Source organism: Geospiza fortis, unplaced genomic scaffold (genome assembly GCF_000277835.1).
Source record: "Geospiza fortis unplaced genomic scaffold, GeoFor_1.0 scaffold161, whole genome shotgun sequence".
NCBI classification, from domain to species: Eukaryota; Metazoa; Chordata; class Aves; order Passeriformes; family Thraupidae; genus Geospiza; species Geospiza fortis.
The window spans coordinates 1,702,787-1,717,181 of record NW_005054375.1 but is presented as its reverse complement, the minus strand read 5'-3'; the positions used below and the strand labels follow the sequence as shown (position 1 = coordinate 1,717,181).

The 14,395-nt window shown below is 39.9% G+C and overlaps 1 protein-coding gene across 1 annotated transcript in view; it reads right to left on the bottom strand.

Moving 5' to 3' along the window:
* The window catches only part of PDK3 (pyruvate dehydrogenase kinase 3), a 36,184-nt gene that overhangs the window by 5,583 nt on the left and 16,206 nt on the right, over window positions 1–14,395 (bottom strand). Inside the window, exons 4-9 of the mRNA XM_031060201.1 lie at window positions 13,420–13,509; window positions 10,055–10,132; window positions 7,855–7,931; window positions 6,542–6,643; window positions 5,828–5,938; window positions 705–818 (exon numbers count right to left, since the gene is read on the bottom strand). Coding sequence (XP_030916061.1) covers window positions 705–818; window positions 5,828–5,938; window positions 6,542–6,643; window positions 7,855–7,931; window positions 10,055–10,132; window positions 13,420–13,509 — 572 coding nt within the window. The remainder of the gene's footprint in view (window positions 1–704; window positions 819–5,827; window positions 5,939–6,541; window positions 6,644–7,854; window positions 7,932–10,054; window positions 10,133–13,419; window positions 13,510–14,395) is intronic.

The following is a 14,395-nucleotide window of genomic DNA, read 5'->3' as shown; positions in this document are numbered from 1 at the left end:
GCTACTCCAACACGTCCCCTCCCCAGTGCACTTGGGCTCTGCCAGCACACTGACCTGTTCAGTGCCCTGGGCCACCTTTTTCCTCTGAGAAAGGCCAGACAGTTTTCCTCCACACACACATGCAGAGGATCAAACCCATCAGAAGCAGAGGAGTCCACAACTCACTTGCTATATACAACAGGGCACAGTGATAGTGCCAAGCAAAAACCTACACAGCTATACACTCTGTTTAAACTCCCTGATGGAATTCAAGCACTGTCAACCATTAGCCCCCAAATAGCCTGGGCTGTCTCAAAAAATGACAACAGGATCAATACAGTCTATTGCATCAAGAACTGCATAGAATAGAACATATTTACTAGTCAGGAGTTGGCCAATAGCCTTGTCATTTCTATTGTGGCAAAACTCAGAATCAAAAAGCACTAACCAAAATTATCTCTTATCACAGTTCTTGGAAGATTCACTACTTATGACAGATTAACAAAATGCAACAATCCAACACAGGGACTGAAAAAAAAGCAAACTAACTAGTGTTAGTGCTAGATTACTATATATAATCTTGGAGTTTAGGATTTTATGTAACTGACTCAGGTAAAACTGTCAAAGATAGCAAAAAAAATTTGAAAACAAGCTGAAGAGTGAAGAGAACCTGCTACAAACAACCTGCACTGCATTACTAGTTTAAAAAAGGGTGAAATTCATACCTTCAAATAAATAACAGCATCTGAACCCACACCTTCCATTGAGTAGAGTTTAAGGTCACCTTGAAAGTACCTCGCGTACAGACGGGAAATTGGCAATCCATAGCCAAACCCAGCCTGCAAAAACAAGAGAACCAAAGTCAAAAGATGATGAAAAGTTAAAAAAACGCAACAGATCTCTGCATTAATTTACAAAAGAGAGGATACCTAAATATCAGATTTGTATAAAATTATTTTTGAAGCTTTCCTTTATTTCTCAGCTTATACTCCAAGTGCCTTTTGAGCAAACTCCTTTTTTCCTGTGCATTAGTTTTTAGTACAAAAAGGGCTGAGTCCTTTGCAGGAAGTGCCTTGTCCATTTGCACTTTCTCAGAGGCAGGAAGGTGCAGCATACCAGACATGCTGCCAGCAACCAGCAAAGCAAACCAATGCTCTGCACAGCTTCCTCACTGCGAGGACCATTGCTGACCATTGCATTCTTTCTTTGGAAAAAATCAGAGTTTTGACAACATATTTTTTCTCCCCCAAGCCTGCAATCATTCTCTCAAATGTCTCCAGACTTAAGAGACTACACAAGAGAGCCAGAGACAACTCTTGTCAACTTCATCTGGGTCACACTGTTAAGTGACTGCTGATGCCCCAGTGCCACAGAGATCAGCAGAATCCTGCAGAGGAACACACAGACTGACAGAAGGCAAACGATCCTCTCTGTTTAACCAAAGATCAGGATTCCACAGCACTGAATGATCCCCTGAGGACTGAGATGGAGTACAGTCCACATAATTTTCAAAGCATAATGGACTTGATGGGTTAAAAGTTTAGATTTTAAATTGACAAAACTAATACTCATAACCATGCCTGCAACAAGATCAATCACATGGCACCTCTTCCAACCTTCTCTTGTCAATAAAGTTGTAAAAAAACCCTCCAAGTCTCTCTCACTGGAGCCAGGGAGTAAGATTTTGCTCAACACATGACTCTTTCAGATGACTAGCTGTGTGCTCAGAACCACAGTGGCTGGTTATGCACCCAAATCCCATCTGAAATTTCCAGGACTATCCAGTGCAATAAAGGAACTGTTCCAAACACATAAGCATTTGGAAAAAAACCCCAAACATATACAAGGCAAGGTTGTATGGGTGGACTACAAAAAAATAGACATTTGAAGCTTTCAGAAGACCAATAAATTAATTCCACAATAATATTTCTACAAAAGCAACCTAACAGAAAGTGATAAACATGCCCTGAATTTTATAAACAAAGGTCTAAAATGATACAAAAAAGAGAATGCTAAGAAGAAGGATTTGCAAGCATTATGTACAGCTAAAATGTGGTATCACTTTATAGGAAATCCCTTGAGGGAAAAGTGAACATTAAAGAACTTGTACTATAGTGTCCATCACAAATTCTCTTGCTGTCATCTACTACAATATCTTTAGGCCATTTTCCCCTTGTTTTTACATAATTCTAAATTTAATATTAAATTGGTTTACAGTTGCTCATTTAGTTCTTCTGAGCAAAATAAGACACTGAAATGCCAAGTATGCCCTTTTCACACTGCTTGTCATAGCTATTAGTCTCCCTTAACAGAGTTAAAACAGTCGTTTAGCTGCACTTCTCCCAACATCATGTTCTGAATTTCTCAAAGAGAAATTTCATCTCCCACTAGAGACACATGCATCACTTTCAAACGCCTGGCCTTGAAACTTCAGAGATTTCTTTCTTAACCTCTAAAAAATTGATTTGGCTGTCTTAGAAAGAACTAAAAAAAACTTAAAAGCTGACTTCCCCCTCTGGAGACTGGACAATAAATACATTACAGAAATCATAAAGCACAGCAATCAAAAGGCAACCTGTGGACAGTCCATACCCCAAAGACCAGCTCAAGTAAAGGGCAGTATCAAACAACACTGAAAACACTTTATACTTGCCTCACTCCAGAACTACCCCTCCTTAAAAGCCAACTTCTGTTAGTCTCCTGTTCCTTTATGCTCTGTGCTAGCCAATAACATCATTATTTCATAGAGCCCTCTTTCACACATCTCCTGTCAGCTCTCTGTGCACTGCCTTTAGGGTGCTGTCCAAACCAGGTAACTCACAAGAATTACAGACAAGAGACCCCAGATGGATACCTTGTTAAATCCTGGCCTTGCCAAGGGTCTATTTTACAAAAGACAATTAACAAGAGGTGCTTACTACATACATCTGTGCTTGACCTAGGGGACAGAACAGTCTGTGATAGCACACCTGCCTTGAGAAAGGAAAACTCCTTAGAGCAAATTTATCATTAAATGTTATGGTATGCATTAAACAAAAAGGAAGTTATTACATTTCTGTGTTACTAGCATCAACAGATTTTAATTAAAACTAATTTAAGCCACGTTTCTCCTACTATAAACAAATGCTGTCAGAGAGAGAACCATTAAATTCCCTAAGAAAACCTACTATCATTAAACATGACCATGTGTTTAATCTGTACTCTGTGCAGTGCACATGAACCTAAAACCCACTAGAATCTAAATGCTGCCATGGTAACAAGGTTTCTCAGCAGGATTTAAACAACATTTGCAATGACAGGGAGCAAAAATTTTCCCCAATCAAGAGAAGGATACCTCTCTTCCACTGCCCAATTCCATGAATGTTTCATAAACTAGACAGGGGATCATATAACAACGTGAAAAAATGTTAGAACAGAAAAATATGTCTGTTTACACTTCACCCCAGCTTAGCTTAGAATATTACCTAAATCAAGGATGACACACTACCAAACTTCTGCAGCACTCTAATTCTTTACTGGCTTGGTCTTTGTCACTAAAGAGACTCCTTCTGCATGGACATCAAAGAGGATTATGTGGAACCTTTCTGCTGAAGGATTTTTATTTCCAGACTGACATACAAAGCACTGCATAATTGTTTTTAACTGGATCTGGGCCATAACACATAACATGTCAAACTTCACTGGTGAGTCCTTGTTAATGGCAAGATTTGGCACAGACTCAGAGTTTGACTTTTTTCTTTCTGCACACACATATAAATAACAGAGCTGAACAGCTTTTCTCAACTTTCAGTCTTGTGCAGGCATTGGTCAGACTCACAGGGCAAAAGCTGCCAGACTCACAAGAGAGGGGGATCCTTTGTAGGTTTGACTACAGTGACATAGACTGGGAAAGGATAATAAAGCCTGAAAATGGGATATAGAAGAATAGCAAAGATAAATGCCACAGAATCAAAGTAAGCAGTTTTGAAGATGAGGAAGTAAATATAGCAATGCATTGCTAAAGATGCACTGAAAAAAAGAAAAAAGAATTGTGTCAGTCCTAAGATGAACACATTTTACAATCAGAGCTACAAAGGAAGAGAGAGTTTAATAGTGAATACAACTGGTAATCAAGGTATAAGTTTATCCTGAGAACGAGTTTCAGGAAATCCTTGTAGACTGATAGGGTAAATTGCTGATCAAAAGTCAGAACAAAGGCAGATTATGCATCAAGAGAGATTCTACCATTTGTGACAAAGAAAAAAGCTTATATTTGAATTAAGGCCTGTTGCCTCTCACATTTAAGAAGATTTTCTATGAAAAAGCAGAAGTTTGAAACATGAGACTGAGATGTGCTGTAGAGGTAGGAGCTGTGAAGGATCAGGACCAAGTCAGTGCAGACACAGGACTGGGTTTCACACCTCCTACAGTGCAAAGGGGTAAACCCAGTGCAATGCACTGCCATGCCACAATGGTACCCACTGTGGACCAAGGCAGCACCACAAAGACTTTCTGCTCATAAGCTCAGAGGAACTTTATTACCTCTGAGTCACTCTGAAGTGACTTTACCCTCAGTTTACTGTTAAATATTTTATATCCAAAATAGTCATGTGGACAAGAGGGAACAGCCCCAAGCTGTGCCAGGGATGTTCAGGCTGGACATCAGGAAGAATTTCTTCACTGAAAGGATTGTCAAGCATTGAAACTGGCTGGCCAGGGAGGTACTGGAGTCAGTCACCATCCCTGGAAGCATTAGGAAATAACTGGATATGGCACTTGGTGCTGTGGCTAAATTCACATGGTGGTGCTTGGTCAAAGGCTGGACTCAGTCCTGGGAGGTCATTTCCATTCTTAATGATCCTGTGATTCCATACTCTGCCCCATTATCCATCTGAAGGCACCTGAAGCACAGAAGTATCAGCAGGGGAGAAAAAAACCCAACTACTTAGGAACATGCTAGATGAGAATGCTCCTGAGCAGGGAAAGGAAATTTCTTAGAGAATCAACTTCTCAACAGGCTTAGAAATAAAGGATTGCATCAGCAGCAACAGACACCACAAGAGGCAAAATACAGTATCTGTATTAATGCACTTACTGAAACCAGTCAAGTGGAACAGTATACAATTTTTATCACAATGAGCCAATATGCAATTTAATAAAACAATTCAGAAATAGTATTTTAATATTTTTTTTAAATCATGCTTGCTAGAAGAATCTACACATTCACCACTGAAATAATTTCCCTGCCTAAAAGAAACTATGGGGAAGTATTTTTTTATTTGAAATATGGCCCTGATGCATCTGAGAAAGGAGTATCACAGAAGATATTTCCAATTAAATAGGAATATACCAAATACGTTCATACCATATGCAGGATTTGGAATGTTTTTTGATGTGTTTAAGTCCATAACTTTGACAAAAATGATCTTCAAGCTTCAGTATAAGCTTGTGCATTGCCAGAAGGTGCTTCTCAAGTGTTGAGCAGTGTGGCCCAGCTTTTTAATCCATTTATGATAGTAAACTTAGATTAAGAGTAATTTATACATCAAAGAGGAGCTCATTAGGTCATTCACCTGCTCAGTAATATAGCACTAATGATCCTGCCCATTAACCTGTGAAAATACTGTGCTTGTGCAGATTTTTTATGCTTGTTTCCAAGAATGTAATGTCAAGACAAAACAAAGTAATTTTCTGTTCCACAGACTAAGTGATGATAACAGAATTCATTTTCTCCTCTTCTACCTGGAAAGACTTGCTAATGATAAAGCATTTCCTCAATGGAAAACCTGATCCAGCAGATTGCAGTGAAGGAAAATGTAAAATCAGAGTATTGCAAAGGGACATTTAAATACATATTGCAATTGCTTACCAAAGGCACAGCCCTCGAGGGCTCCAGACTGGGCCTGGGTGCTGTTGAGTACATGTAGTTAAACAATCTGTCTATTTTTCTTAGAGGTACACCTCCACCTTTGTCACTTATCTAAGGAATGAAAATTGAAGAGTTTTAAACATTAGGTTCTGAAAAAAACCCACAAAACATCAAGAAGCATTATCTAAATTACTTTAGAAATCAACTAAAGGAGCAGTTAGGGACTTTGGGGCTGTCTGGTTTGGAGAAAAGTAGGCTGGGAGTGACCTTGCCATGGGTCAGCTTCCTGAGGATGGGAACTGGGAGGGATGTGCTGATCTCATCTCCCTGGATCCACCAATGGGACAGTGGGAACAGTTCAAAGTTGCAGCATCAGGGGAGGTTCAGAGCGGACATCAGGAAGCATTTCTGTATGGGGAGGGCAGTGAAAGAGCAGAACAGGTTTCCTGGAGAGATGGTCAATGGCCCAGGTCTGTCAGTGACCAAGATGCATTTGGACACTGCCCCTAACAAACATGCTTTGGCTACTGGCCAGCCCTGAAGTGGTCAGGCAGTTGGACAAGATGCTCCTTGTAAGGTCCTTCCCAACTGAAAATATTCTGTTCTAATGAACATGAAGCAGGCAATACAATAATGAATTTGCTTTTTCAAATTAAAAGTCATTCTACTCTAAACCTAGCAGGTTTGCAATGTGTATTGTTTTTAGGCATTTACCTTAATAGATAGATCTTCTTTCCCCAAAGTGACTAAGGTTTTGATCGATGGATAGGCTTCTTTCTTACCTTCATGCAATTCCACTGTGGCTCTCATTGAATTCTGCAGATAAAAGAAAACACAGTCTCTTTGATTCTAACTTTAACATTCAAGATTTTTCTGACAGGTTAGAACTTGAATTTATTTTGTAGCACCCACTCTGTCCTACAGTTGTGTACAAGATAGAAAAGCCTGTATTTAACACAAATTCAATGAATTGCCCAGTTAAATTTTTATATTACAACTTATTATACATACTTTTTATTTATTTGATATAGTCAGAAAAAAGAAAGCAAGACCTTTATTTTTTTTCCTGCGTGAAATCAAGTAAATATATCCACAGAATGAGAACATCCTTCACCTCCATCATCACCACACCAACAGTGACATTCACCACAGAAAGCTAGTTTTGATTTCCTCAGCCTGGGTCATGTGTAAGTCACCATCTGTCCATCTGACTTCATGTTAGCAGAGTCTCCACTGCCAGTCCCAGTCCTTACAGCTACAACTTACTGGCTTCAGCCTGTTTAATGACTTGGACCAAAAACATAGTCACATGTACTGTACAAATTCTCATCTGTTCAGCTCCAAAACGAGTGTTACAAATGGCAAAATGGGAGAAGAGTTCAATGAACATAGTTGACCAATTTCAGAAATCAAACCCCAAAAACCAGTACTTGGAAAAAGTTTCTCTCTGGCCAAATACAAGTTTTCTTCTCAAGTTCTGGTGTTCAGCCGCACCACCTAGAGACCTCCCCTCTTCTTTCAAATGATATAACAGCTCTCACATGCTCCATTTGCACTCTTGTTCCAATTATTCAGAAAACACAAAACCAGAACAAAGCATGTCATCTACACTATTCAAAGATACAGGGCCTCTTTTCACAATAAAGACACTGATCCTAACCTCAAATAGATTAGGATCACTGGTCCTAGTCCTCAAATATGCAATAAAGAAGCAAGCTCATAAAAACTGCAAGGTTATGAATATTCCATCACTGCAAACCCAGACTGTCATGAGTGTTCTGAGTTAATCAAAAAAGCTACAAAAGTACAACAGGAGTAGTGGAAAACCAGGCAGTTTTTAAGTACACAGGTGCATAAGAGAGGGGCTTAAGTTTGGCTTTTAAAAAAGTGAAAAGTGTTTGAAACTTAAGAATAAGCTTAAGAAAGGAAAACTGAAATAATATTTAAGAGCTGTAACTGAAAGGAATCACAATTTCAACAGTAATAGGGTCACAACCCCCACCCAAATATTAACAAGTGCAACCTACCTTGAATAATTCAAATAACATATGAAACAAATGAGAAGGTACATAGACTACTTGAATAGGCTTGTTTGGAGCTTTAGCTAAAAAAAAAAAAAAGAGACAAAAAGGTCAATTTTTCTTCAGCACAGTATTTTGTAGCATTGCTGTTTACCAGAATAACACAAACATGTAGGTACAGACAAGTATGTAAGCATGTTCTAATTCTCCCAGTGCAAAATTAGTTCCATGAAGTAAAAGCATAAATTTTAGTCACTGCTATCACCTGAAAGAACACATTGTAATTATGATTTCAAATCCACCCAGTCAGCAGACTTTGTTTAGATACAAAACTTCACTAAGCAATGGTGGGTTTCCTACAGTAATGTACCCTAACCAAGAAAACATTCCTATTTAAGCGGGAAACTTTCACATGCTCACATACTATTTAAGCATATTTGCTGCACAGAAAGATTCTTAAAGTAAAGAAAAACCCACTGTTTAAATATTCTAAAAATCAACTACATATTCTCCCTTCATTAAAACACACAAAATATAAGTATTCACAAAAAATTTTCAAATCTACTTCAAACAATATCTCAGCTTCCATATTCCAAGCCATCACTGAATTGTCTGTCCACTGCTGTCCCACTGTGAGTGCTCCAGCAGAGGGGTATGGCTTGGCACAGGTCTGAGTGCCAGAGTGCTCACTGACTGATTGGGCAGGAAATACTACAGCTGCATTTAATACATTTCAGGACAGTTTTGGGGCTGAAGATGAAATCATCCCTGAACATTCAAGTATCTACTGGCATTAAATTATGCAGTTACAGAGAGTCAGACTGAGCAGCAGTTCAGACTGAAGAGAAGTCTCAAACTGTCTGCTTCATAAAGTCCAGGAAGATTTAAATATGCACAAAGAACAGGACTGGAGTCAACTTCATTCCTTTTGGCACTGAAGGCTGGTAACAATCCCAGTAATTATTTTAAGAAACATGGTAATGAAAACTCCTAGGAAAAGGAGAAGACCAAAACAATGCTCTGCAAGGCAACTTGATATTTTATTCTGTTACTTTTGTCTGTCCATACTCCCATTCCCTTACGCTTCACTGAAACCAAGGCAAACTGACTCACACTTGTTTGAGGCACAGAGAGAAAAAATGAGTCATTGTTGCTCTTGCAAGGTGATTTGCAAAGCTGCTTTCCTCATGTTGATAATAAGCTGATTTAAAGAAAACACGTAATTCTTTATTCACTTTTTTTTTTTTAACTCCAGCAACTTACTTTCTCTACTGCTGGATCTTTTTACTTATGCCTTCAGATGAATTTTGCATTGATTGATTCCTCTGCTGCAACACTCAGTACTTTTATCTCTAGAATCACTCAGTTTAAAAGGGGAAGATTGGGTCCTTTGTTTTTGGGAGAGATGGGTGGCAATGCATCATTGCTGACAGCATCACCTTCTGCAGAGGAATATTTCTACACTACTCAGTGGTACTTTGAGCAACACACATTCCAAGTATCACACTCTCCCACTGAGTGTTACCTATTTCTGAGACTTTTGCATTCTTCTGCTGAAGTTTGGAGCCATCTTAGTCTTATGTTTGGCTGCTGTCCAAAATCTGGCAGAGGATCACTCAGGAATTTTTTTTTTTTAATTAAAAAAAAATAAGCTCCCTTTTGTTACTAAAATAATGAACAAAAAGCAGTCAATATGCTGACACAGCCTGTCTCATCAGTTTGGTGTCATCCAATTATCATCTCTGCAATCAACTTGAAACAGATTTCCATGTGAGAAGTTTACGATAGGATTTAAAGCATAGACTACTTAATAAAAATTCCAATTTTGCCATCTTACACAGAAGGGCTCACTACTGTGTTGAGAGTGCCAGTGGAATTCATGGATTTATAAGCATATTTTGGAATAAAACAAGTTTCAGCTGTGTTAGAAGATGAGAAGGCAGGCATGTTTCCTTGTCAGTTATGAGGAGTCTTGGTTTATTTTCTTTAAAGTGATAGTGAATTTAGCAGATAGAGCTCTGCTTTCAGCATAAAGAAGTACACATCATAATGATAAACTATAGTTCAGATGCCCACGCAGACACATTAGAACAAAAGTAACTGCATAGTTCAAATTATAACTTACAATTAAATAACAAAACTAGGAATCACAGATAGCAGAAACACATTTTCTTGCACACATCAATTAAATTAATTTCATAATTACCATTGAATTCTTCAACTTCCAGATCAGGTGCCACTGTATAGTACTGTTCACATAACATCTTAGCTGTCTCATAAGCATCTACAAAACAACAGAACAAACACTGATTTATCAAAATCTAGCCATGACCAGCAGTGTCCATCCTCCCTGTGAAGGACCACAAATAGAACACTCACTTGGAGCACCAGTTTACAAACATAAAGCTGGTATCCAATCTAATCCCTTTTTCTCTCTACACTCATAGCCCAGTTGTCAGGAAAGGGAAAACTCTATCTAAGGCTCTACAAAGAAAAGCACAGTACTGGAGAGAACCTATTTTTCTTCTTTGTTCAGGTCTTAAAAAATAGAAAGATGTAATCTTAGGCTGACCATAAAACCTACTTATTTTTTATTTTCTAATCACAATTTAATACTTGCTCTTTCCAGCTAAAACAAAACAGGATGACATTACAGCCACAAATTCAGGTTCTTCAAACAAAATGCTATTTACAGTACTTGATTTTCAAGGTCTCTTGGGGAAAAAGCTGGAGAAGATTCTTCATTTCTTCTACTGAACCAAAAATGACTCCCCATGAAAATACCTTCCCATAGCCTAAATCAGGCTTTATGTATTGTTGAAAAACAGGTAGAAAGTTTAAGTAACCCTCTGTCACTGGAGGTGCCCTCTAAGGTTCAATACCAGGCAATATTGTTTAACTTCTCCATCAGTGACTACAGGAAGGGGCAGAGGCCTCCTCAGTGAGCTCACTGCAGACCCAGAGCTGGGAGGAGCGGCCAATCCCCCCGAGAGCTGGGCAGCCCTTCAGAAGGGCCTTGACAGGCTGGACAGAGGGGCACAGGAATGGTCTGGAATTCAGAAAAGGCAAATGCAGGGTCCTGCCCTGGGGAAGGACCAGCCCAGGCACCAGCACAGGCTGGGGTGCCCTGCTGGAAAGCAGCTCTGCAGAGAAGGGCCTGGGGGCCCATGGACAATGAGCTGTCCATGAGCCAGCAGTGCCCTGGGGCCAAGAGGGCCAAGGGGATCCTGGGGTGCATCAGGGACAGCAGTGCCAGCAGGGCAGGGAGGGGATCCTGCCCCTCCACCCAGCCCCAGTGAGGTGTCTGGAGAGCTGTGTCCAGCTCTGGGCTCCTCAGCACAAGACAGACAGAGATTTCCTGGAGCAGGTCCAGTGCAGGGAAACAAGGATGAAGAGACTGGAACATCTCTCTTATGAGGAAAGTCTGAGGGAGCTGGGCCTGCTCAGCCTTGAGAAGAGACAACTGAGGGAAGCTCATCTCTGTTTTAAAGTGTCTGCAGGGGAGGTGCCAATAGGATGGAGCCTTTTGGAGGCTCTTTTCTGTGATGCTGAACAATAGGACCAGAGGCAGAAATTGATGCACAGGAAGCTCCACCTGAACATGAGGAAGAACTTCTTCCCTCTGCAGGGAAGGAGCACTGGCACAAATTGCCCAGAGAGGGTGTGGAGTCTCCTTCACTGAAGATGTTCAAGAACCATCTGGGCACAATCCTGTGCCAGGTGCTCTGGGATGGCCCTGCTTGAGCAGGGAAGGAGGCTGGATCAATTGATTTGCTGTGCTCCCTTCCAACCTGACCCATTCATTCTGTAATTCTGTATTTGAAATATTTCTTATTGTTTTCTTAGCAAATCTGGGTCAAACAGTCTGAGTGCAGTCTAACATTTCATCTTCCTCTAAAAGGCAAGAGGTAGAGTCCTCTGGTAGAGTCCTATGACTGTGGAAGAGACTGAAGTTTAAAGCATGCTTCATGGCATGGATGGAGATTAAGTAGCAGTAGCAGTGAGAGATCTATTGGTAAATCTAAAATCCTGGCTCCAGAGAAAAACCTGAATTTGCTGTCAGCTCAAGTCTCATTGCAGGACAGTCAGCAAGACAGAGCCACCTCAGGCAGCACAGACACAGCACTTGGTGCAGCTGCTTGAAGCAAGATGTGGCTGCTTTAATCACTTCTATATTGTTTTGAAGGGCATACAGGGCTTAATAGCTGCCACATATAGTACCAAAATCAACCTTTTAACTGATAAACTGCTCAGAATGCTGCCTGTGAACCAGAACATTTGGGAGCTAGCACAGCATACAGGACATAAATTAATCCTTCCACCAATTCTACATGGAAAAGGCCTCAATCACCTTGACAGGACTATACATCCCCTGTCTTTAAGGCCATTTTGTTTCTCTGAAAGGCAACAATGGACATTGTTTGGTCAGTGGTGTGTATGATCTATTTCAGGTACTTGATTGAAAACTGGACTTAGCACCTTCTGACACTAAGCACTCCCCCATCAAAGGCAGCAACTGTGAATCTGATGATCAAAATTTATTCAAATATTGCTATTAGCAGGCAAAGCTAAATAAACAACTTGGCTGTAACACATAAAATGTTGGGGCCAAAGTGGAATAAGGTCAACCAAAAAAAAAAAAAAGCTGCTGAAAAAGGCCACCTTAAGAGCCAAGAAGAGCTAGAAAAAAAGCTGTAAAAAGCATTACAAAGTGAGCTATCATGCAGGTCAGACTTTGAGATAAGAAAGGTTTCCCTCTGACTTTACCAAAGGTTGAGAGAAAGTGAAGGGATAAAAACACATTGTACCCCACTCTGCAGCTGCACAAAGAGCAGCAAAGGACAGAGCCTGGAATTCTCTCCTACAGCAGGACCTGCATTTGCAAACAGACACACCCAGAGTGTGAACCTTCCATTGAGATGTTCCTGAAGCAGGAGGCATTGCCTCATGCCTCCTTGCTAACATTCTGAGAGCAGGTAAACATTCACAACACAGAGCAAACAGGACTTGCAGTGTGACTGTGCCAGGTCAGTCAGGTACAACCATCACATCCATGTCCTCTGCAGGAGACACAACAGGCTGTGTATGATCAGGTGACAGAGCAATGTGGAGTTTCACTGGGATACCTGCACACCTGAGGACATTTTACTAAAAGACCTAGCTAAACAAAATTGAAATTCCACTTACTCTTAGTTTTCTGTAATACCAGCATGTGATACAAAAGCAGTACATGAGAACTTGCTTCTAAGTTTTTCAGGAAGAAAACATCTAAAGTTTGACAAAACATTTAGACACTTCATCTGATATTTAAAAATACAGATTAAAGCTACTAAAAATAAAATTGTCTTCTTAGTTCTGTTAACAAACCAAAAGCTTCTCTCTTCTCAATAATGAAGACATTAGAAAGTCTCAATAAGCCCAGGGCTTTATTGTGAGCAGAACTTTCATTTAATAACATAAGAAAAGAAGAAATGGATTTAAATCCCCTTCAATTTCTTTTATCTCAACAAAACATTTCTGAATATTTTAAGTTAGGGGATTTCAGTAACAAAAATATTAACTTCATCTTACCTTTAACCACCTCTGCCACATCACAATTAGGATCAATACTTCCAATATGTTTGGGATGAGCAGGATTAATATCTCCACCAAACAGAAGTGCTAAAATAAAAAAGAAATGGTAGTAAATTATTTATTACCCTTGATGCAGGCCAGAAAGTTGGAATCTGATGGCATCTGAGATTTAGTGGATACGGCATCATTTTGTAAAAAGATACTCCAGCAAATTGCCAGAATCCTCATTTAAGAAGACTACATGTCTAACTGCTCATCTTCCCTCCCTTTTTTTTTATTTTCAGTTTTTACAGTCAAGACTAGTTAAAACAGAATTCATGATGTAGGAGGGTTAAGGTGAAAACCTACATTTCAAAGCAGATTATCAAAAATTAGATAAAATTAAAATGTAAAGCACTCCATTCATACTGTTATGTCAGAACAGAAGCACTCACAACAATGAAAACATTACAGTAAAAAGGACTGTGGAACTGTAAGGCATCATTAGAAGCCTTTTACACTCACCTAAGGTGCAATTTCACAGCTGGCACAGAGGTCTCACTCACTCCTCTCCCTGGATCTCAGCAGTATGATCCCCCACTCCCTCTTTGTACAAGGGTCTGGTACTCACCAGACCCTTCACCAAGAGTTTAAAGAAAACTCCCAAAGAAGTAGAAAGGTTTTGTACTTTATTTCAGGAGTGATTTTCTGCCAATTTAGCAAGTTAGTGAGCTCTGACATGAAGCAGGTGCATCATCAGGTGAGCAAAAATCTAGCTCTGAAAGCTTTTCCTACCCGGGGCACAGCAAGCTCACACACTGGGCACTGTGTCCTGCAGAACAGTTCTGGAGGAAACAGTCTGCCAGGAATGTAGGAACAGAAATGCAGACCATGCAAAAACCTGGATTGCCATTCTGCTTTCCAATTATCCTTTGCTTCAGTGCTTCAAGATTAATATTTGCTATCACAGACAAACAACTAACACTGCTAACAC